This window comes from Halichoeres trimaculatus, unplaced genomic scaffold (assembly GCF_033239565.1).
Source record: "Halichoeres trimaculatus isolate MK-OKI-2021-1 unplaced genomic scaffold, fHalTri1.1 fHalTri1_scaffold_4, whole genome shotgun sequence".
NCBI classification, from domain to species: Eukaryota; Metazoa; Chordata; class Actinopteri; order Labriformes; family Labridae; genus Halichoeres; species Halichoeres trimaculatus.
The window spans coordinates 4,875,595-4,899,341 of NW_027437182.1; the positions used below are offsets into that span (position 1 = coordinate 4,875,595).

Here is a 23,747-nt window from a genome sequence, read left to right on the forward strand (position 1 = left end):
GCTGGTCCGGCCTGTGCCACAGTGATGTCAGGATATGCTGGGCATCGAGAGCTGTCTTCAGATACATACGAGGGATGAAACCGTGCAGATACCCCACACGGGGGGGAAATCAATGACACGGTCATTGCATGTGCATCATGACGAGTTGTTTTCTGCAGCTGTAACATGAGCCACAGATTTCCTGACATGCACGGCGACATGGAGTCGGGGGGCAGAGGGGTCTATGCTGACGATGTTAGAGACAGAGAACTACAGAAAACAGAGTAGCCTCAGAGACAACAGGAAATCAGATCCTTATAGACGTACAGACCTGATCAAAATCTCTACGACCACAGGCTATTAAAGCCAAAATCTGTTCAAAATTTTCATTTCCTGTCAGGCATCCACTTGGCCATGCCCTCCTGATAGCTAAAGCTAAGAAGCTGTCTCTTCTTGAACGTGGTCGGATCGTCGAGCTGCATAAGCAAGGCCTCTCGCAGCGTGCCATTGCTGCTGAGGTTGGATACAGTAAGTCAGTCATTCTACATTTTTTGAAAGATCTTGAGCATTATGAAACAAAAAAGTCAAGTAGTAGGACCCCCCCCCCAGAATACACCTGCGCTGAGCCGGAGGTTCCCATTGGCCGTTCCTCCACCCAAATTAAAGTGATAATCCGGGATGGAACAAGTTGGGTCGTAACACAAGGTTTAGGGCAGAAATTACCCCTACAGCAGTGTTTTTATGCAGCAGAAGTCCAGAGCGCACACACCAAACACCCCCTCCCTGCTCCTCTGCAGGTTTCCTCTGCACTCAGACGAGGCCATATTTTACTTGACCAAAAACACAAATAAACGGACTCCCACCGAAAAAATCTGATATCAGTCTGCATTCACGCTTTATTTAGAGAATTTTCAGCACGTTACTTTCACACAAAAACACCACTAAATAAGGCTCTAGTTCTCATCGTGTCTCTTCGTCCTGGCAGACTACCTGCGTTTGTTTATATCTGGCACGCCACGCGCGGACTGATACACTTAGTGGTGAGCGCCTTGTAGCCAGCTGTGGCTCTGCAGCTTATAGAGGGGGTGTTTTTGTGTGAAAGTATCGGGCTGAACATTCTCTAAATAAAGCGCAAATGCAAACCGATGTCAGATATTTTGGTGGGAGTCCGTTTATTTGTGTTTTTGGTCAAGTAAAATATGACCCCGTCTGAGTGCAGAGGAAACCTGCAGAGGAGCAGGGAGGTGGTGTTTGGTGTGAGCGCTCTGGGCTTCTGCTGCACAAAAACACTGCTGTAGGGGTAATTTCTGCCCTAAACCTTGTGATAGGACCCAACTTGTCCCATCCCTTCAACGCCACAAAACTGCACGTTTAGACTTTGCCAGGGAGCATCAGACATGGGACATTGAAAGGTGGAAAAAAGTTTGATTCTCTGATGAGAAAAAATGTCACCTTGATGGTCCAGATGTTCCTGGCATGACGAAGAGATCCCACCTGAGACGTTTTCTACGTGGAACAGTGGAGGGGGTCCATCATGATCTGGGGCTTTTTCATTCAGTGAACACTGGAGCTCCAGGTGTAATTTTAGTTAGTTTCAGTTAGTTTTGTGAACACAAGATACAGTTTTAGTTTACTTATCGTTTTTGTTTCCTTTCCTAGTTTTTATTAGTTTGAGTTAACTACAATGTATTTTAAATTTTAGTTTTCGTTTTTAGTTTTGTTTTATTTAACTATTATAACCTTGGCACTAACACAAAAAGAAGTAAAAGAAGTTATTTTGATGAAATAAGAGCTCAGGGAACCTGGATACTACTATAGACATTAAAGAAGATAGAAATATACTGTTTCAATAAAATACACAAGAACTCAAACTGTGCGTTTGGTTAATGTGACCTGAACTGCTTCATGAGACCAATAAAACAGACTGTTTCATCACCACAGTCAGGGAAAGTTCAGGGAAGTGTGTGCGTCACTTCACTCTGTGTTTGCGCGCATGTGTGTGTGTGTGTGTCTGTTTACGTACGTCAGGTGAGGGTGTGTATGGAGGCAGGTCTGGGCAGTTGGGTGGGGACATCTGAATAGAAAGCACCGGGTGGAAAGAGAACAGAGGAAAATCACTGAGGACTGAGACGCACAGACGTATGAACATGTTGAAGAGTTCCTGTCCTTTTAAACCACGGATAACATCTCATACTGTGTTTGTTTGGTGTGAAGTGTGTTTTTGACGGAGGGAGAAAAAGCAGCGATGCAGAGACCGAGCAGCTGTCATGTAAGTCGTACATGTGTGTGTGTGTGTGTGTGTGTGTGTGTTTTGCTGCAGGTGATTGTGCTGATTCTGCATCCTGTGAAGTTGTGAACACGTCTCTGTCCTTCACCTTTCTTTCCCTTTTGTTTAAAGTCTTCTGCTCGGCGTGTTGAGGTCAAACTGTCAGATTGGGGGTTTGATCTTCTGTCAGGTGTTTAAATACGGCTCAGTGCTCAGCGCCGCTGCAGCCGCCCTGTAGTTTTCTGATTCTGTGACCTCCAATTACTCCCATTTGTGATTATGGGCTGTGAGGATATGATTTGATGTTGTTGGTTTTACAGATTGTAGAGTCCTGGGAGTCAAATTAGTCAAGTTTCTTTGACTTTGAGTCTCAGTGTGTCTCTAGAAAAACTTTGTTCAGCACCGTCACATGGTTTTGTGTTACTTTAGTTCATGGCTTTTAATCTGTAGTGCTTTTTAATGACTGCATGTTCCATATGGAGCTAGTTGCACTTCAGTAAGCGTTGCTAGTCCTATACAAATGTTTTCTTGATTGAAGTTTCTGCTTTTAAACTCTACAAAGTAAAGGTCTTGAAATACAATGGCATAAGCAAATAAAACAGAAACTGTCATGGTTGAAATTCTTTAAAAGTTGCACTTAAAAGTTGGGCTTTGAGCTAAAACAAGTGCATAAGAGGAAGCCCTAGACGGTCAAAACCATAGACTGTATATAAAGTGGACACCGTGGCTCCGCCATTTATCATTGTACGGTTTTGAGGCCAAAATACTGCTGTCTCAGGCGCAGCCATTGGCAGCAATTGTAGCCAGAGTCTGTGCAGTAGAGACTGTGAGGAATTCTGGGAGAATCTGAGTGGAGCTGGGGGACAAAAATAATATATATATATATTTTCTTTTGAGAGTCTAATCACTTCTTGACTCTACCTCTTGACATATTTTACAATCACTGAAAAAAAATACACGAAAACAGCAGCTGTCAGTCATCGTTAACCTTGATGTAAAGCCTCGTTTTTAACCTTGTATAACTAATGAAAACAAAACTTTTAAGAAAAAAGAGGACTTGAATAAAAGACAGCCAAATGATATCTTCAAATCACCACAACAATCGAAGGTGAGAAACATTTCTACCAGGAGTATTAATTTTTTAAAGTTTGACCACAGCCCATCTGGAATGACTGGGGAGCTGGATTTTTTAGCCTATACTGCAGCCAGCCACCAGGGGGAGCAGTTTTTGTGGAGACCTCACTTAGAGCCGAGCAAGTGGACGTCCATTTTTTTTACAGTCTGGGGTCAAAACATTTAAAATCAGTCTTGTAAAACCAAACAGAAAATTAATTCAACTGCATTACACGCCCTGTAAACAGCAGCACAAACTCAATTCTGTCCAGTATTATTGCAGTTACATTGAAATTTTGCAAAACCTCATTTACTGTTGAAAACTTAGGTCATTTATTTTTAAAATTTTCCTTTAACTTTATGAAACATGCTGCTAAGCTTGGGAGCTGTTCAATAAACATACTTGAAGGTTTGACTTTGACTACGAATGAATATGGGCTTCAAATATCGGTTATCAGCCTGCTTGCCTACTGATAATCAGTATCGGTATCAGCCCCCAAAAATCCATTTCAGTCTATCTCTATTGAAAATACAAAAAGAAAAAAAGTGAGTGACTCAAAAAATTGAGAAAGTAATTTATTAAGGTGAAACAATCTTTTCATCGGTTGATAAAAAGTTTAAGACCACAGCCTCAACCTCTTAAGATCCAGCGTCCACTTATGTAGACGTTACATTTCTGCCTCTCAGACCCATGATACTTCATTTTTTTAAACTTTGACCCACAAGCCACATTTACAGACACTGCTCACATCATCTTTTGGTGAAATCACAATATTACACCCTTTTATTGTGAAAAAACCCAACATATTTAAGTTCAATAACACGACCAACCAAACAACCAATAGAGAACACATAACGCAAATAATCAAACCCCCTATACAACAACCAAGTTAAGTTATTATACTTATTAGGTCTAACTTATCCAAAATAGCAAGGTGAATTAAAAACTGCACACCAGACAAAAGCTCGTTCTTGTCGATCACTTCATGCTTGATGTGAGTGTTTCCAGGAAGCTGTGGGATCATCCACTGTCTGAAACTGATCCATTTTTGTTAACTTCCCTCTCCATCCATCCCCAAATGTTCTCAGAGTGATTTAGATCAGGGGAACATGCAGGATAATCCCAAAGAGTGAGCTTATTTCTCTGGGAGAAGTCCTTTGACAGGCAGCCATTGAGATCTGCAGCGTTGTTGTTGAAAAACCCAGTCGTTACCATACAGACCAGAGCAAAACTACACCCTCTAACCTTCTTCCCACTGCCGCAACCTTGGAGTCATCTTGGACAACAAGCTCACTTTCTCACATCACATCAGAGCAGTCACAAAAACAGCCTTCCTTCATCTTAGGGGCCGTTTACACGACAACGGTTTTAGGGTGAAACGCAAAAGTTTTGTTGCGTTTCAGCCTCGCGTTTACACGGAAACGGTTTAAGTCGACCTAAAACGCAAACTTTTTTGCCATGTAAACAGTAAGCCGGATTTTTCAGTGGAAACGCTGACGTCACACTCTGTTTTGCGTGAGCGCATACAACAGGACGACAGTACCGTTGTTATGATCGTCGTGAATAGAGGTAGACCGATATATCGGCCGGCCGATATATCGGGCCGATATTTGGACATTTGTCTCCATCGGCCATCGGCCGTATTTTCTTTTAAAAAGCCGATTTTTGATCCGTTATATAAAATGACGCAATTTTTGATCAGGCACAAAAAAGATGAGCACCTCAAACTTGCGGAACCAGTTGGATACATTACATACTTTTGTTCAAATTATATCAATAAGTTTAAATTTCTTTTTTGACATTTTAAGAAGAGTGTGAATGTTTACTAATGCTTGTTACATTGTGTGTTTACTCAGACAAAATATTTCATTGTTTTGAAAGCTGAATAAATGTTCAGAGGACTGGACACGACTTGTTGTAATAGATATCTTTTAGTTGCTCAGAAATTGCTGTGTTTCACAAAAATGTGATAAATATATATTTATTTAACAATCAGCCTGAATACCAAATTGGAAAAATCGGCTTTGCATATCGGCATCGGCTGCCCAAATTTGGAAAGCATCGGCATCGGCCCCCAAAAAACCCATATCGGTCGACCTCTAGTCGTGAACTACCGTGTTGTGCTTGTACTGCTGAATCTGCTGAATCTGCTGACTGTCTTTATACAAAATGTTCATCTGTTGCTCCACTTTTGCACGTAGTATTTCCAAATACACCAGGTGACCAGCTCAACTCCACTTAGGTGGAGATCTCCCAAAACAGCTTCTGGATAAGACAGTTATAGCACCACCTACAGGCTTGGCATGCTTACTACAGCATTTTCAGTCCATCAGCGATTCCTAGTAAACACAGATTTTTTTCTCTGCGTTTTCACAGTGTTTTAGCGTTTTTAGAGGAAACATTGTTGTGTAAACAGGGCCTCAAGAACATCGCCCGCCTTCTCCCCTCTCTTTCCTTCCCTGCAGCTGAAACCCTCATCTACGCCTTAATCACATCACGTATCGACTACTGCAATAGCATTCTTTATGGCACAACCAACAACCACCCCAACAAACTTCAGTACATCCAAAACTCTGCCGCCTGCCTGAGCACATAACCCCCGTTCTTCAAAATCTCCACTGGCTTCCTGTCCAATACCATTGTATCCAGTTTAAAATCCTCCTTTTTCCCCACAAAGCACTCCACAACCAGGCCCCTCCATACCCTACTGACATGCTCCACCCCTTCACCCCTTCCTGCAGCCGCCGTTCCTCGGTTGCAAACCTCCTCACCGCTTTTTCTCTGCACCTTTGACTTGTTTTTGCCTCGTCTTCTTTGTCTATACATGTCTTTTTTTACTGTTATTTCATTATTCATATCTGTTTTTAAATTTGATCTTTATACTGCTTTTACCTTGTAAGGCGTCTTTGAGTTTTTGAAAAGCTCTCTATAAATAAAATGTATTCTTATTATGAAATGTATTATTGAAGGAAGACGCTCCCACATCATGATGGCGCTTTCTGGCACATAGAAAACATCTTAATTGACTTTTTGGTTCCATAACACTCAAGATCCCTGAAGAAATCCAAAGTGGCCATGACATTTATATCAGGGTTTTTTTTAATTATATTTTTTAGTTTTAGCTACATTTTTAGTGTTACAGAAGAGCCCTTTTGTATCCCTGTTCAGTGTACAAGACGAAAGAGCAACCTGCATATCAGGGGCAGCGTCCAGTCTCTTTCTGTGTTTTGTCGTCATTCATCAAAAAAATCCCTCCTCACACTTGCATGTGGTCGTGAATATTGTTGATGTGAAAAGTTAACAAAATCTACAGTTGGTGGTGATACGGTGATAATGAGTATGGAGGACCAAAACTGTCAAAATTGAAAATAGATAAGCAAATTAAAGTGAAAATAAAAACAAAGATTAAGAATATATATGTGATAAATAGATAAATATAAAAATTAAATGTGAAAAATGAATCAAATATCAATAAATAAGTAAATAAAAGCGCTCTGCACTCATATTTTTTATTTTGTGCTGCAAACTGCCAGCATGAAATACTGAAGGAAATTTTATTCAGATGAGTGTGTCTTGGATTTCAGGACGTGAGTGCAGAAATTGACGCTGTATTTTTGTATCTATTTTATTTTTTTATGATTAATTATAATTTTATAATTATTATTTTTTTATTTTTGTTTTTATTTCCATTTATATTTATCTTTTTCTGTTTAATTTTTGAAGTTTATTTTCTATTTCTGCTTTTATTTTCACTATTTATTTTTAATTTTGGCACTTCTGGTCCTCCATAGTGAGTGCACATATGAATATTGATAACTACAGATGAAAGATGAGTACGTCCATGGATTCTTTTTTTTTTTTTTTTATGCTCTTGTGATAACAACGTATCATCTCATCATCTTGATATAACAAAGATATTTTCTCGTGGTTACAAATTAATTCATTAATGATGTGATCTTCCTGGTTTCAACCGACAAGAGCTGCCAAGAATGGCTGCCAGCCACTGGCTGTAGCAGTAAGTTGCACTTTACATGAGTTTGTTCACTTGACTCGGTTTGTTTAGGGGCTACCGGTTGGCTGACAAACTCCATGTGAGAAAACAATCTTTGTTATATCAAGATAATGAAATAAAATGTTGTTATTACAAGATAACTTTGCACAAAAAAAGAAAAATCCATGGACGTTCTCAAATTTGTAAATAATAGACATAAGGACATGATACAATGTGTTGCCAGAATCTCCCCCTGAACTGAGTTAAAACCTTGAGAGGCCTGAAACTTGTGTGAGTAATAACCGATCAGGTCATCTTAAAATGTCAGTGGTCAGCTGTAACAGTTTACTCAGATAACTCTGTGTGTGTGTGTGTGTGTGTGTGTGTGTGTGTGTGTGTGTGTGTGTGTGTGTGTGCTGGTGTTGTGGGTAAATATGAAATAGTGAGGGCTGATTCAGGAGCTGTGTGCAGTGATGCACTTAAAAAAAAGAACAATCATGTCTCAGATCTGAACGGTCATTAAACCCTAAATCAAATGGAGATTTTGTCCAATTTAGTCTCTTGGTGTTCACACCTTTGTTATTTATGATTTAGTCAGTTCCCAGGTTCCCTTTCAGCTCACTTGGCAAAAGACAGTCTATTTCCGGGTTCTTCTGTTCTTCTTCACTGTTGACCATCCTGTACCCCAGCAGGGACATGGCTTCTCTACACACTTCCTGGATGGCCTTGACTCTGTCATGTGGCAGCGTGCTACGCCAAGCCTGGGAGATGTTAGTTGCATTTCGTGATGAAACTTTGTACCCCCCCCTGGCACCTTTCCCATGAGTCATATAGTTGATCCAGTCCTCTAATTCTGGAGTCATCCTCAGACCTACAAACTCAAAAATACTATTTATCTCTTCAAGTGGGTTGCGGGCAACATCCTCATAGCGGACCAATTTGTAGCGACCTTCAAGGAAATGAGGAGGTGACATGACGGCCCTCTCAATGATGCGGACATAGCTGGGGCAGATCTCCTGCATGGCTTGATGCTGCTCCTCATCTGCTCTCCCCCAAATTTTCACTCTTGACTGAAAAATAGCCCGGGGGTCTCTAACCAGGTGGATGATGCGGAGATTCAAGTTTGGGTCTTGAAAGAGAGAGTAGAGGGTCTCCAGATCATAAATCCGCACCACCTTTAGCACGACATGGCTGTAGGTGCTGCAGGCACTCTGCGCCCGCTGCAGACCCTGAACATTACACGTCTCCTCACACTGTTGTCTGTCAAGGAACGGGCTTTCAGACATAAAGGAACAAGCCGGGGGTGAGCACAAAGCTCGACTCTCAAGCCACATGTACAAGGCGGAGATGTTGGGGTGCTGTGGAAGGTAGGCCTCCATCACAGAGAGGTCACACTGGAACAGGCCCCGTAACGGGTCTCTCATAGCCCCCTGAAGCATGTGCGCAGGTTTATGCAGTCTCGTCCACACATGCCAGAGCGGCTCATAGAGGTAGAACACAGACGGGTGCTGATTGAACACCTGACCCATGAAGGACGAGCCCGCTCGGCATGATGACAGCAGCAGAACGTGGACTTTGTCGTTGGGGGGCTTCGAGCTGTAGGAACTGAGTTCAAAGTACCAGCCACAGAAGAGCACAACTGCTGCTCCTTGGAGGACCATCAGAAAAACCACAGTGCTGAGCTTTATCCTGCGGTGCCACATGATGATTCTGGATCAGCGTCAGCTGCAGGAACTTGATGATGAAATTTATCCTTTTTAGACAGGATGCAGTGAAATGAGAGAGCTGAATAGAGGACAGGAGGAAAAGAAACAACGAGAGAAAAAAAACAGGTCAGACAGGAAATAGAACTGTGTATGTACAATCAAGGACTGGATAGACAGTATTTTCTGAGGAGGAAACATGTTGTTTCCTCGTTGTTGTAAACATGTGAGTAGCATGGTTATAGCAGATACTGCTTTCTCCACTAGCATCTTGTTCCCTCCCACCAGAGACACATTGGAGAAATGGAGAGAGATGAAGAGAGAAGAGAGGAAACGAGGGGATTGTTGTTGTTTTAAGAAGTGTTCTTTCCTCTGGAGCATCACATAAAGCAACGTCTTTTACGTAGTGAGGAAGCTGATCATGGCTGGATCATCTGTCAGTCAGCTCTACCAGCTGTTTGTGTGTCTGCACATGTTCGCTGTGATAACTTTCATAACATATACACAGAGGCAGTGCTTTGTTTCATACCTGTTTGACACGTTCATATCAGGAAAATCTGCATTGTTTACTCTCCTCACACACAGATCACTATGTAGCTTTTATCGAGCGCTTATCTAACCATGAACTCTGAAACCTATGAATGTAACCTTGTTTATTGTGTCTCAGGAACACTGGATGTTTATTCAAAAGAAATAACCAATCGCAATTTTTCCATCCTATTCTATTGAACCATATGAATTGTCATCATTAGACGATAACGGTTCTGAAACTGTGAATTAGGGAAGTAATGATGCATTGCAAGACGGTTAATTATCAATATAAATGTGTGACATTTCAAATCAGCTGCGATAAAAAAATAATCTCAATACCCTAATCAAACAGCAGAGGGCTGTTTTTTTTTCTTGAAGAAACATGTAAATCCTAGAATAGGTTAACATGCAAACCTCCCCCCTCTCTCTTCTGAGCACGTTTCTCTGAGCCTGTTCTTCTCCTCCTCTACATCAGTTCATCTGTTCACTGGATCATGGCACTCACACACATCCAAATTATCGGCATTGGCCCCAAACAAGTTCCTTCTCCTTAAAAACCACATTTGATTGTTTAAAGGCGTGCCGTAAGGACATAAAAAGTAGTTCAGACGCTAACCTGGGTTCAAGTCACAGAGCAGAAAAGGAGACGGCTTACCTGTGCCTTAACAGCAGAGAGATTTTTTTCCAGATATTACAGAGCTGTGGAGAGGTGGCAAACAAAACTTGTGTGTGGCATGATATGGTGACTTCTCGAGGCTCCCGGTACACTCAATTTAACCTGCCCACAGGCCACACCTTGTGTTTTTGTATGAAGGGAATTTACGAGGACAACACCTACCACGGTGCGTCGCTTTATTTATAAACTGCCAAAAAGGTAGGAACCAAACGGGTTTCAGGTAAAGCTCGGATCGATTCTGGCAGGATGACATCGATACTTTTGTTGCAGTTTTTCCTCTGTACGTCCGGCAAGTTGCTCAGATTTCATCACAGAGTTCCTGTGAGTGCAGCTTCACTCCGAGTCTCTCCTACTAACTGATTAAAAGAAAACTTTTCAGAAAAACAGGACTTGAACACAACACAGCCCAATAATATCTTCATGTCACCACAGCATACAGATGTGAGAAACATTTCTACCAGGTGTATTTATTTTTCAAAGTTTGATCACAGCTCATCTGGAGTGACTGGGGAGACAGAGACTTTGGATCTGTACTGTAGCCAGCCTCCAGGGGGAGCAGGTTTTGCGGCAACCTCACTTCGAGCCGAGCAAGATGAAGTTTATTCTTTTTACAGTCTATGGTATTAACATTGATGCTGTGCAGAGAGGGTTTTTTTCCCGGGTTGACCAAAACACAAAACATCTTGGCACTGGACTGAACACTTTCAGTGATTGTGACTAAAATCTTGACAGGCCTGTGGAAAATCAAATAAAGGTTATGTAATATAGGTTGCATATATAGGTATATTTAAATATTAAATATAAATATATTAAAATATATAATATATAATAATAATAATATAAATATTATATAAATATATATATATATATATATAAATATATATATATATATATATATATATATATATATATATATATATATATATATATATATATATAATATTAAATATAAATATATTTATATATATATATATATATATATATAATATTAAATATAAATATATTTATATATATATATATATATATATATATATATTTATATATATATATATATATATATATATATATATATATATATATATATATATATATATATATATATATATATATATATATAATATTAAATATAAATATATTTATATATATAAATATAGGTATATCTAATTTATAATGAATTTCCCTTCTGGGATTAATTAAGTATTTTTTATCTTTTATCTTTATCTTTATATGTCCTGTCATCACTCCATTGTTGCAGTTTTAATATTGATCATCCCTGAGCTTTGGCCTCCACACTGTTTGTTCAGTGGAATAAGGAACTGATGTGACTTTTATGATTGTGTGCTTCAGAACGTCAAATAAACACTCTACGCTTCTGGATTAGGTGCATTTTTCGTAAACGACCTTTGCGCTGACCTCTTGTTTCGTGTCGTCTCTCAATCACAGTTCTCCAGAGATCAGTTCATCCTGGACTGTCCCTCAGAGAAACTCCGCAGGGAGCTGGAGGAAGAGCTGAAGATGAACTGTGAGGAGCCCAGGAGCCACGCATGGTACCACGGTGCCATTCCCAGACAGGTAACACACACACACACACACTCACACACGTTCTTATTGAATCATGAGTCTCTCCCTGTTAAAGCTCGGTTAGGAACTTGTTGAACCAGATCTCCTATTATTAGCAGTACTGCATACCCACTCATGCTTAGGTAAAGTCAGGGTATATGAAGCTGAGTGTAGGGATGGGTTCATAAATCACACGTGAACGTTGCCGTAGGATCGTTTTTACACCCAGATCTGCGCCAATTCCCACACAAGATTGATAAATGAGGGTCATTGTGTGTATAAGGCTGAAGAAACAGAATCCACCGTATTAGTTTATGGTTAGCATTCTGCATACTACCAAGGAAAGTTAGTGGATAATAACCTGTGTGAATTGTCACTGGCACAGAAGGTCCTACGTACACCTCACAAAACTTCAGTGCCCAATTCAACGCCAGCGCCTCCTTTTCAACCTCTGAGTAGTTTAACTGGTGACGATTGAAGTTTTGCAAGAAGAAACAGACTGGATGTTCAACTCCCCCTTCCCCTTTCTGCAGGAGAAAAGCCCCAGCTCCTACATCACTTGCATCCACCTGTATTTCAAAGGGTTTATCAAAAACAGGAGCTGCAAGAACAGGAGCAGACAGATCAGTTTTGACACTGGGTGGACCAAACAAAAGGAGTTTTCTTACTCAAGAGATAATCAAAGGGGCAAACACGGTAGAAAAATTGCAGCAAAAACTGTGGTAATATCCCACTAACCCTAAACCGCTTCAGTTGTTGTTTTGAATGTTCGCACAGGATATTTATTAATGGCCTCTACCTTAAAGGGCATATTGCATGTTAATTTTTTTTTTGAGTTAACACTTAAAACGATTTTGTATGATATTTAACAAAAAAAGGCACAAATTTGGAGGAAGAAGTGGCTGTTTTCAGTACAGCTGTTTAAAACGTGAATGAATCAGATGTGTTTGGATGGATGGATGCAGAAATATTAGCTTAACAGGACATTAAGTCCACTTTTTTAGACTCGGTGAGTTAGCTTTCGTGCTCGGATTTGTTTTTGTGCAGCTGACCAGACGGGACTTTATTTCTACATCAGTCTGAAAAAAAAACACAGTCATCCGTGGTGCCTATTTCTCGATAGGAAGATTGATGTGATGGAGTCTATTTTATAATGTCTATGGATGGAGTTCAGGATGGGATACCGGAGCCAGGTCCGGGTGAGACTGACGCGGCTTCTGTCCCATCAGACAACTGCAGCTTCACCCTAGCCCGGCTCCCGGTGACAGATGTAAACAAGGATTGCCATAGATTCAGCCATAGCTTTAAACCGATGGAAACGTGAGCTGAACACCGTAGTTAAGTCTTGGTTTTCAGACTCTGGATCAGTGGATAGACCTCTGATAGACCTCTCTGTGTTTCTCTCTATGGGCTTTATCATGACAGCTCAAAGCATGTTGCTGTACGATCAGCTCTTTTAAGTCAGTGTATCTGATTTCAAACTTTAAAAATGTTGATGTGAATACAGTATTAGGCTTCATATCACTAGATAGCAGCCCACACCTGCTCCGTTCTCTTCTGGTTCTCCTCACACCACAACTCCTCTGCTCTCCTACAGACATTATTTCTCCTCATCCTGCTCTGCTCCCGGTCTCCATCTTTCCTAACAGGCTCATAATTATAACCCTGAGCACCATCATATGGATAGGAATTAAGATTATCTTCCTCTTTATTGCCAGGAGTGACAGTCTGATCCATGTTTATTAATGTTAAACAGAGACAGAAGCAGAGGGACTTCTGATTGTGACGCCATGTTAAATGCCGGTTTTTAATGGGAAAGTACAAAAACCCGTACAACAACATCTCCAGGAGACCCTGTGGTTTATCAATTTAGGGATTTCTTTCAGGATATTGTTTTTAAGTTATTTTCCTATCAAATTCTTAGGAGTTGTCTTTAACCTGCAATATGCCCTTTAAATTTGCTTCTTCCAACCTGTCAAACACTGCCTTCACACGCTGAACATGAGCTTCCTGCGTGTCACTGAACACGACTGCATCATCTAGGTATGCTGCACACCCTGACTGACCAGCTAACTATCACACCTTTTTAATAAGCTGCTTTTTTTTGTCTCTGATAGAAACAGTCACTCAATTAAAATCATTGTGTGCGTGTTTCGCCTCAGGCTCTCTCCGACTCTGCTTCTTTTATTTGTGTTTTGATTCAGTGAAGTGGAATTTTAGCGGCTGGGTGTGAATGCCCTCTGAGTTTTGTGCTGCGTCTTGTTTACAGTTTTGTGTTTACAGACAAAGGCGTCAGGAAAGATTTTCATAATTACGGACTGATTTGTGTTCTTTATTTTGAGATGATGTCAAAAAGTTTTGAAAAAACAACCTGTCAGACATCCTTGTTCCATCAATGCAGACTGATAAAATCAAATCCCACCTGTCCCTCAGGTGTCTCTTGATACCAGATGATAAGTGGTGGACATTGACAAGATTTTGTCAATATCAGTGCCCTTATCCATTCTGCTTATCGATCCAATTCTTTATCCATTCCCTTATCAATTCCTCCTTTGAATTTTTTGTGTAAAATGAGAAACTTGACAGGTTTTCTAGGTCAGCAACGTTAAATTGAGTTTATAAGTGAATAAAAATGTGATTTGCTACTAGATCTGGATGTCTCTGGGTGTAAACAAACAGAAATAAGTAAAATTCACGTCATATGACGTTGAGCTACCGTTTTGTAATTGACTCAAGCAGGCCCTCTAGTGACTGAAAGTGGTTATGGCATTATTCTAAGTTTGGAACCTTGCCCCAAGCTAGCCATGAGCCTGCACGTATTTCATTTTCCTGTGAGTATTTTGATTTTATTTTACAGAAAGTAATCGTGAAACGTGTCTGTGGTGAAAGCTGAATTTATATTCTGAGGCCGAAGTTACCGACGTATGCTAACCGCTAGCATATCAACGCAATTTTCTGTATACGTTAGCATCAAGCTAGCGCTATTTTATTTATATCGTTTTGGGTAAATAAGGAGATTTATACCACGAAGAATGTATTAAATAGGAATCTCTTGTGGGGGATTAATGTACATTTCTTTGTGAGTTCAGTTCTTCTGTAAAAATTCGAGTTGATAATCCTGAATCAGAGTTTTACTGGAAAACGTTATTTAACGGCTAAGCTAAGATAGCTACAGCCGACTAGTCGCGTAAGGTCCTTCGGCGCCTGCGTAGTGTAAAGTATCCATAAGGGACTCGTTAAGCACAAACACTAACGATGTTGATGAATTTAGACATTTCTTATCGATTCTCAACAAAAACCAGTTTGCGATTTCCGTCCCTAAATTAGCAAACTCTGCTTCTGGCCTACGAAAGTGTCCTCTGAGATACGGGGAAAATATGTCAAGATGTTTTTATGGCAGGTTCAAGATCTGGATTTTGGTTTTTTAGACTGTTTTCACCTGAAAACAACATTGTCAGCCCCAGCTATTTTTTTATTCTGCATTCTGTATGTTTTTCGTGCACCATTTTTATCTTTTTTGCTCAATTTTTTAACTTTGATCTAGCCTTGTGTCCTCCAATGTGTTTTTTTTTTTATTAGGGAGACAGTTGGGTTATTTTGAAGTATGATTGAGTTAAGTACTTGTTCAGCTCATCTGCCTTGTTGAAAAACTCTGGTTAACCGGCCCAAAATGAATCTATCGGGTTGAAAATGAGTCAAAAAATATGTTTCCTCTATAAAGCCATAAATCATATCTGTAAGTATCTGTTTTGTAAATGGATAAACTCTGTTCTGTGCTGAGGCTTTAATATCCTGGTGTCTTATGTAACTGCTGTAAAGCAGGCGTACTGACCTCCTAAAGACGCTTACCGTACATGAGAATAGTCGACCTTTATTATTCTAAATTAAATGTTTGGGCTGTAAACAAACATTGTGTGCTAGTGTGTCCACATGTGTGTGCACCCAGACGTAACCCTGCTTATCGTTCCAGGTTGCAGAAAACTTGGTGCAGCGTGACGGGGATTTCCTGATCCGCGATTCGCTGTCCAGTCCAGGAAGTTACGTTCTGACCTCCCAGTGGAGAAACGCCGCCCAGCACTTTAAAATCAACAAGAAGGTAAAAGAGTTAAGAATTCTGGGTTCTTGATGGTCTTTGTAGTGATGATGTTTTGATAGTCAATATTATTTTGTGAGGTGGGACTTGATTAGATGGGCAATGGTACGTTTCAGGATTTTTGACACAAAGGGGAGGTTAGAGATGGGTCTAACTGTAGTCATACTTTATCTATTATCATTTCATCAATATTAAATACAAAAAAGGTTTAAACTTTTAAATAAGTCATCAGAAAAAAAACATCACATCATTTTTTAAACATTTCTTCTTCAGGTGGTGATGTTGAACGAAGCATACTCCAGAGTGGAGTACCGACTGGACAGAGAGGGCTTCGACAGCGTCCCTGCGCTCATTAGATACTACGTGGGAAACAGGAAACCTGTTTCTCAGGTGGGTTTGGTCTTTATTCTGTCATGTGTGCTGACTTAATGGAGATGGGTTAAAATGCTAACACAATAGATCTCATGATGGTGAATAAAACGTGAAGGTCGCTGTCAAATCTCAGGTGGTGGGAGCCATCATCTTCCAGCCGATCAACAGAGCGCTGCCTCTTCGCTGCTTGGAGGAAAAATACGGCCTGTCCAGCAACCATAGGGAGGCGGGGCTTACTGCACAGGAAAGGCGGAGCCAGAAGCGCCTCAGCCTCAACATAACCAACGGACACAACCACGATAACACACACAGCGCGCAAGATAGCACACACTGCAGGGAGAACGGCGTGAGCAGAGGCAGCCAGCTCAGGTTGGTGAAGTCTGAACACACGTTACTTAAACTATCTGATATATTTTCTCTGTCATCCTCTCTTCTTCTGTTGTTTCACTGCAAGAATTGAGTCAATGCCACAAACCTCTTCCTGCAGTTAAGCTTTTAATGTGTAGCCTTAAGCTTTTTCTTTTCATCACTTCTACACACCACAGTGTGTACAACACGCTCACACTGTAAAAACAAAGGTGTGTAATTTCACGCTGTGTTCAAGTTCTTTGAAGCATGGAGTCCATATTTGAATGAAGAAAGAGTGAGAGAAAATATAAACATTTAGATTTTACATCCTCCTCTTTCCTCTGTTTGTCTTTCTCTCTCAGGCTGAAGGATCGCTGCGGCAGCCAACCAGCGAGTCTGAATCAGGTCCTGGAGAGGAGGCGCCCCCTCAAAGCGCATCAGTCGGAAAGCTACCTGCCTCTAGGTGAGTCACACTGTGACATGTCTTTCTACAAAAGTCCTGGTGACAACACCTCAAGCAGCGTGCAGCCTCTTTAAAGAAGGATCCACATCAATTAACATCAGGAAACAGGTCTGGGCCTGTTGCTGTTATTGGAAAGTGTGCTAGGTTAATGTTTGTTATGATTTGGGGCTATAGAAATAAAGATCAAAACAAACATACATATGTCAGAAGAAAGCCAAATTTCCTGCTGTACTTGAATGCATCACAGTTCAGCAAGTGTTTATGTCTTATTCTTAAGTAAAACAGTATTTTCAAAAATGAGATTATCCAAGATACTAAAGAAAAAATGACACCTAGAGAGTTAGAAAAAAAATGCCAAGAGGTAAAAAAATGTTCTTATTATTTTTCTTTTATTAACACATTATTTTTAATTAAAGACATTTTTAATCATTACAATCAATTCAGACGTCATTTTTCTCCCTTTATATTTCAAAACAAGATGTTTTTGGACTTGTCAGGTAAACGTGGCTCATATTTAGTCTGTAAGTGAACTAACATTCATTTCATCAAAACAGGCTTTGCTTTTTGAACTACTTGCTCGTGCTACAGGAAAATTTGACTAACCCCAAAACTTATGATGGAGCTTGTATTTTTGGAGATTTTAATATACATATTTGTTTTCCCGAGGAAACTATTGCAAACTATTACTTTTTATACACACACATACATAAACACTTACCGGCCACACTTAGGACAAGACAATCTGCTGCAGTTCAAACCGAACATCAGAATAGGGAAGAAAGGTGATTTAAGTGACTCTGAACGTGGCATGGTTGTTGGTCTGAGTATTTCAGAAACTGCTGATCTACTGGGATTTTAACCCACAACCATCTCTAGGGTTTACAGAGAATGGTCCCAAAAAGAGAAAATATCCAGTGAGCAGCAGTTCTGTGGGACAAAATGCCTTGTTGATGCCAGAGGTCAGAGGAGAATGGACAGACTGGTTGGAGCTGATAGAAAGGCAACAGTAACTCAAATAACCACTGGTTACAACCGAGGTCTACAGAAGAGCATCTCTGAACACACAACACGTCCAACCTTGAGGCAGATGGGCTACAGCAGCAGAAGACCGCACCGGGTGACCCTCCTGTCAGCTCAGAACAGGAAACTGAGGCTACAATTCACACAGCAACACCAAAACTGGACAATAGAAGATTGGAGAAACGTTGCCTGGTCTGATGAGTCTGGATTTCTGCTCCACATTCAGATGGTAGGGTCAGAATTTGGCCTCAACAACATGAAAGCATGGATCCATCCTGCCTTGTATCAACGGTTCAGGCTGCTGCTGCTGGTGTAATGGTGTGGGGGATATTTTCTTGGCTCACTTTGGGCCCCTTAGTACCAACTGAGCATGGTTTAAAGTCCACAGCCTACCTGAGTATTGTTGCTGACATGTCCATCCCTTTATGAGCACAGTGTACCCATCTTCTGATGGCTACTTCCAGCAGAATAACGCTCCATGTCATAAAGCTGGAATCATCTCAGACTGCTTTCTTCAACATGACAATGAGTTCCCTGTACTCAAATGTCCTCCACAGTCCCCAGATCTCAATCCAATAGAGCACCTTTGGGATGTGGTGGAACGGGAGATTCTCATCATGGATGTTCAGCCGACAAATCCGCAGCAACTGTGTGATGCTATCATGTCAATGTGGACCAAACTCTCTGAGGAATGTTTCCAGGATCTTGTGGAATCTATGTATCTCATATCGACCTGGTCACAGCCATTTGATGTGTGTCTTTCCTCACTTTCTGCTTCCTAAGTTTCCAGTTTCTCTGAAGTTGTAATTTAATGACCAGACTAATTAAAGAGAGAAATGGTGTGGGAATGCTGGGAAAAAAAAGATGTGTCAACATCAACATTCACTTCTGTTCCTCAGTACAGAGACAGTCCAGTTGTTTGGAGTTTTAAAGTGGGGCAGGATTATTACTCTTGTTTTCTGCTGCAGCACTGTGTCGGCTGTCATAATGCTTTTTTTAGAGCTTTGAAGACTTTTCAAAGGTTTGCTTTGACTCATTGTGTGTCTCTCCTGCAGGAAGCCTGCAGGCTGTTTCCACCTTTTAAGTTTTGTTTTTTGTTGCTGGTATTTATGGAAGCTTTTATTGTCTGTGTACATTTCAGACATTTTAATTCAAAGTGTTAAAACGAGTCCTCTGCTCTCCTCGTCCTCATTTTCTGTTTTTCAATACATGTTTGATGTTTTCACATTTGTCTTTACTTTCATTTGTCTTTGCTCACCTCATAAACACCTTTACTCGTCTGATCTGTTTTTTTTATGTCACATGTCCTCTTCAGGATCCAAACCTCAGCCCCAGCAGCCTCCTGACCCTATGCTCACCAGTCCCAGCCCCAAGTCTCCGGTCTTTCGGACGGGCAGTGAGCCGGTGCTGAGCCCCTCCGTCGCTCGCAGATCTGGAGAACCTCTGGCTGGTTTGTACAAATCACCACACACACACACACACACAAATCCCAGTAGAAATGTTATTTCTGTGTTTTTAAAGTAATGATGCTCATTTATGGGGCTCCAGGTCAGGCCATCCGCGGCTCGGACAGCCAGCTGTGTCCCAAACCGCCCCCCAAACCCAGCAAGGTGCCTCTGGCTCGCCTGCCTCGCTCCCCCTGCCTGCAGCCTCTGCTGCCCCCCTCCAGCTCCTCAAGCCTCTCAGACTCCTCCAGAGTGGCGACATCTCCCCTCGACTCCTCGTGCATGGATCCCTGGAAGAGTGCAGGTGACTTTCAGGATCTTGAATCTTTAAAAGATGTAAAAACAAAGTGTTTCGTCCTGATGCATAAATGAATGTGACGTTATCCACAGCTCCTTCAGGTCCTCCTGTGCCTCCAGTTAAACCTCTGAAGTTCCAGCATCAGCTCCTCTCCGCAGACTCCTTCAGCTCCTTGGGCTCCGCCGTCTCTCCTCCTGAACTGCTTCAGAATCCAGAACCAGGGTGGACCGACCGCCTCCAGCCGAGTCCCGCAGACTCGACGTCCTGCAGCCCGCTGGAGTGGAAGGACTCAAACTCACAGATCCCAGATCACGCTTTGCACCTCCAGCCTCTGCTCTGCAGCTATGTGGAGCGGCTGAGGAGAGAGGGCGATGGAGGGAGAGAAGGGGAGGAGGGTGAGGAGAAGGAGGTCGGAGGGAGTAGAGGTCTGGACAGAAGCTCCTACCATCACGCCATCGCTGCTTTGGAAAACACCAGCGAAGAAGAGGAGGAAGACACAGGAAGAGGAGAGGAGGAGGATGAAGAAAAGAAGACGGAGGGTAAGAAGAGCAGCTTCCAGCGGCCGGTGGTGGAGACAGAGTCCACGTTCAGACCAGCAGAGTTCGGGTCTCGACTTCTGCCTGTGGAGAACAAACCTCTGGAGATGGTGGTGCTGAAGAGGGCGAAGGAGCTGCTGCTGAAACACAACCATCAGAGTATCGCACGACACCTGCTGCTCGCCGACTGCCAGGTACACACACGGCTAGATATCTGACTGCTTCTTGAGTCAAAAGTCAAAAAACTGGAAGCTACGTGCACAAAACGGCAGCATAATAAACCAAACTTCTCTACCTTTAAAGACACATTTTCATGCGGTCTTTATCCCTCATGATTGGGTACATTCAGCCTGAACAACACTTCTTTTTTAGGACAAAACAGACTCATAAAATGAAAATCTGTGACCTAAAAAGTGTAGAGTGTGAATATTTTGGAGGTAAACATGTTTACTGCAGCTGTCAGGAAATAATCCTCCCTGACTGAGTCACTGAATTAGATTTCTGTCCCTGACGCAACAAATTGATCCTCATGGCGCCGGAGAATAACAGCACTGAACCAGTTTAACACCTCACACAGACACACACACACACAGTCACTGAGAAAGGTTTAAACAGCCAGTTCCTCTCTCACCAGGTGGCGAGGATCCTTGGCGTGACTCCTGAGCTCAAAGGTCAGATGGGCGTGGCCTCCGGTTTGGAGCTGGTGACGCTGCCGCACGGCCGGCAGCTGAGGCTGGACCTCATGGAAAGGTAAACATCTCACACATGTCACACACACCCACATTATTTACACACGATATCTACGCACACAAACGCATGATGTCACAAATATTGCATCACACACAGAAAGAGGAAACAGCTGAGGCTCTGATTTTATGGAGAAATTACACATGGAACATCAAGCTTGCTTAGCCTAGCTGGTAGCTTCACTTCACTCAGATCCCTCTGAGTGTTTTTGTCTAATTTCTTGTAAAAATGAAGTTTCTAGAGACAAAGACAATTAACCACAAAACACTGTAATTACTGCGGTAAAGCATTGTAACACATAATTTAGTCCAAGTAGGGGTTAATCTATGTGGGAGATTTATTTCTCCTATCGTAAGAAGACACTTTTCTGCCACAGCCATTCTGAAAATACACCTTTAAAGGGATAGTTCAGTTTTTTTGAAGTGGGGTTGTATGAGCTCTATGTGACCACTAAGGACATTAGATACAGTAGAAAGTTGTCTCCTCTCCCTCAGTAAGACACAGACTGTAATCGATGGTGACGAGGAAATAGGCGCTAACAGGGAAAGACCGTACCAAATTCAAAGGCTATTTTCTCTGCCTACAAGAACTCAAATCAAAAAGTAATACCACAGTTTAAGAGTACGTTACATAAAATATTTTTTAAGTGCATTAAGTCTTCAGAAATATAAACATTTATCTGGACCTAACTAAATGGTCATGTATCCTTCCGTGCAGCGCTAGTGCGCTCCGTCCCCCCTCCTCCTTTCAGCTGTAGGAAATGTAAACAAGCTATGCTTCGAGCGCTGGTTTTAGCCTCGTGTAAGTTTGATCAAGTATCGTAATTCTTTTGTTTGTACTCTAAGGATTGTGAGGCAGCGTAGGAAATTCAAAATGAGTGACTGTGACAGCGACGATGAAGTTTCATTCATTTTGGAACCAAAATGATACCTGTATGAACCGGAGCACACAGAAGAGGAGCTGCTACAGATGGCGACTGAAAGGAATACAGAGGAAACATCCACGGACACTGGACATCAAGATAGAGTCGGAAATACTCAGTGGTGTAAATGTCAAGACGTTTTACAGCAGATTTTCATGATTTTCTTGATTATTACTCATTTTCTAGCTTCTCTGATCTCTGAAATATTTTAGTTCTTATGAACATGGATCCTAAAAAGTTGGACACCTAATGTTTCTCTGAAGCTGACACCATCCTGATGTTTGAGATCAAGCACTTCCTGACACTCCCCCTCTGTCCTCCGTCTCCTAGGCACCACACCATGGCGATTGGCGTCGCTGTGGATATTCTGGGATGTACCGGCAGCGTAGAGGAGCGAGCCTCCACCTTGAATCGAATCATCCTGGTGGCGTTGGAGCTTAAGGACACGGTGGGCGACCTGTTCGCTTTCACAGCCCTGATGAAAGCTCTGGACCTGCCTCAGGTAACACACACACACACACACACACAAAGAGAAACACAAAGAGGAACACACGCTCAGACTGCAGGACAAATATTAAAATTGTTCGATGATGGTGAGACTTACAGGCGACTCTCTCTGCAGATCAGTCGTTTGGAGGAAACCTGGACGACTTTACGGAGGAATTACACCCAGACGGCCGTCAGCTACGAGAAGATACTGAAACCTTTTTACAAGACTCTGTACGAGGGCACAGGTACTGAACACACACACAAAGATACACACTACTGTCATGAATGTTAAATCTTTAGTTTAGAATGTCTCACAGACTGTATATAGAGTGGACATTGTGGCTCCGCCATTTATCATTTTACATTTTTGAAGCTTAAATACCGCTGTCACAGGTGCAGCCAGAGTCTGTGCAGTCAAGACAATGAGGGATTCTGGGAGAATCTGAGTGGAGCTGGGTGACAAAAATGATAATTACTTTTTTTCTTTGGAGAGTCAAATCTCCTCTTGACTCTACCTCCCAATATATTTTGCAATCCCCGGGAAAAATACACAAGAACGGCAGCTGTCAATCATCATTAAACATTACGTAAAGCCTCATTTTTAACCTCTTATAACTAATGAAAACGAAACTTTTCAGAAAAGAGGACTTGAATACAAAACAGCCAAATGATATCTTCAAATCACCACAACAATCGGACGTGAGAAACGTTCCTTCGAGGTGTATTAATTTTTTAAAGTTTGAGCACAGCCCATCTGGAATGACTGGAAAGCCGGATTTTTTGACCTATACTGCAGCCAGCCACCAGGGGGAGCAGTTTTTGTGAGCCGAGCAAGCAGACGTCCATTTCTTTTTACAGTCTATGATGTCTCATGTCTTGTCATCTTATCTGATACACAAACAATAGCATGTCACAGTTTTGAGTCCTGCCCCTTGAGTATAATACAACCACCTGATTGGCTGCTAAACGCTGACGTGTTACAGCCCTCTGTTGTTGTGCTGAGACACATCCTCTGGCTCACTCTAAACAGTTCTTGTGTTACTCTGTCTTGGTGGTTGAAGGAAGATGTGTTTTGATGTCAGGTGTCACTTTATCCTTCCTTTGCGTCGCTATGGAGGAAAATGAAAGTGATCAGGATCTAAAGTTGCATACTAGCAGAGTATTTCAACCTTTTCAGGGTAACAGAGCTTGGAC

At 41.7% G+C, this 23,747-nt stretch overlaps 2 protein-coding genes across 4 annotated transcripts in view; one reads left to right on the forward strand and one right to left on the reverse strand.

The window, feature by feature from the left end:
* bcar3 (BCAR3 adaptor protein, NSP family member) overlaps positions 1-23,747 on the forward strand; it is a 108,040-nt gene that overhangs the window by 82,987 nt on the left and 1,306 nt on the right. For all 3 annotated transcript variants that reach the window (XM_074668070.1, XM_074668071.1, XM_074668072.1), the window contains 11 exons: positions 11,704-11,832; positions 15,791-15,916; positions 16,187-16,303; positions 16,419-16,654; positions 16,996-17,096; positions 19,432-19,566; positions 19,665-19,865; positions 19,952-20,589; positions 21,030-21,145; positions 22,395-22,566; positions 22,687-22,798. In XM_074668070.1, coding sequence (XP_074524171.1) covers positions 11,704-11,832; positions 15,791-15,916; positions 16,187-16,303; positions 16,419-16,654; positions 16,996-17,096; positions 19,432-19,566; positions 19,665-19,865; positions 19,952-20,589; positions 21,030-21,145; positions 22,395-22,566; positions 22,687-22,798 — 2,083 coding nt within the window. The remainder of the gene's footprint in view (positions 1-11,703; positions 11,833-15,790; positions 15,917-16,186; positions 16,304-16,418; positions 16,655-16,995; positions 17,097-19,431; positions 19,567-19,664; positions 19,866-19,951; positions 20,590-21,029; positions 21,146-22,394; positions 22,567-22,686; positions 22,799-23,747) is intronic.
* LOC141788755 (carbohydrate sulfotransferase 6-like) lies at positions 7,941-9,140 on the reverse strand. The gene has a single exon (XM_074667812.1). It carries the CDS (start codon positions 9,051-9,053, stop codon positions 7,941-7,943), a length of 1,113 nt encoding a protein of 370 aa, XP_074523913.1. The 5' UTR covers positions 9,054-9,140.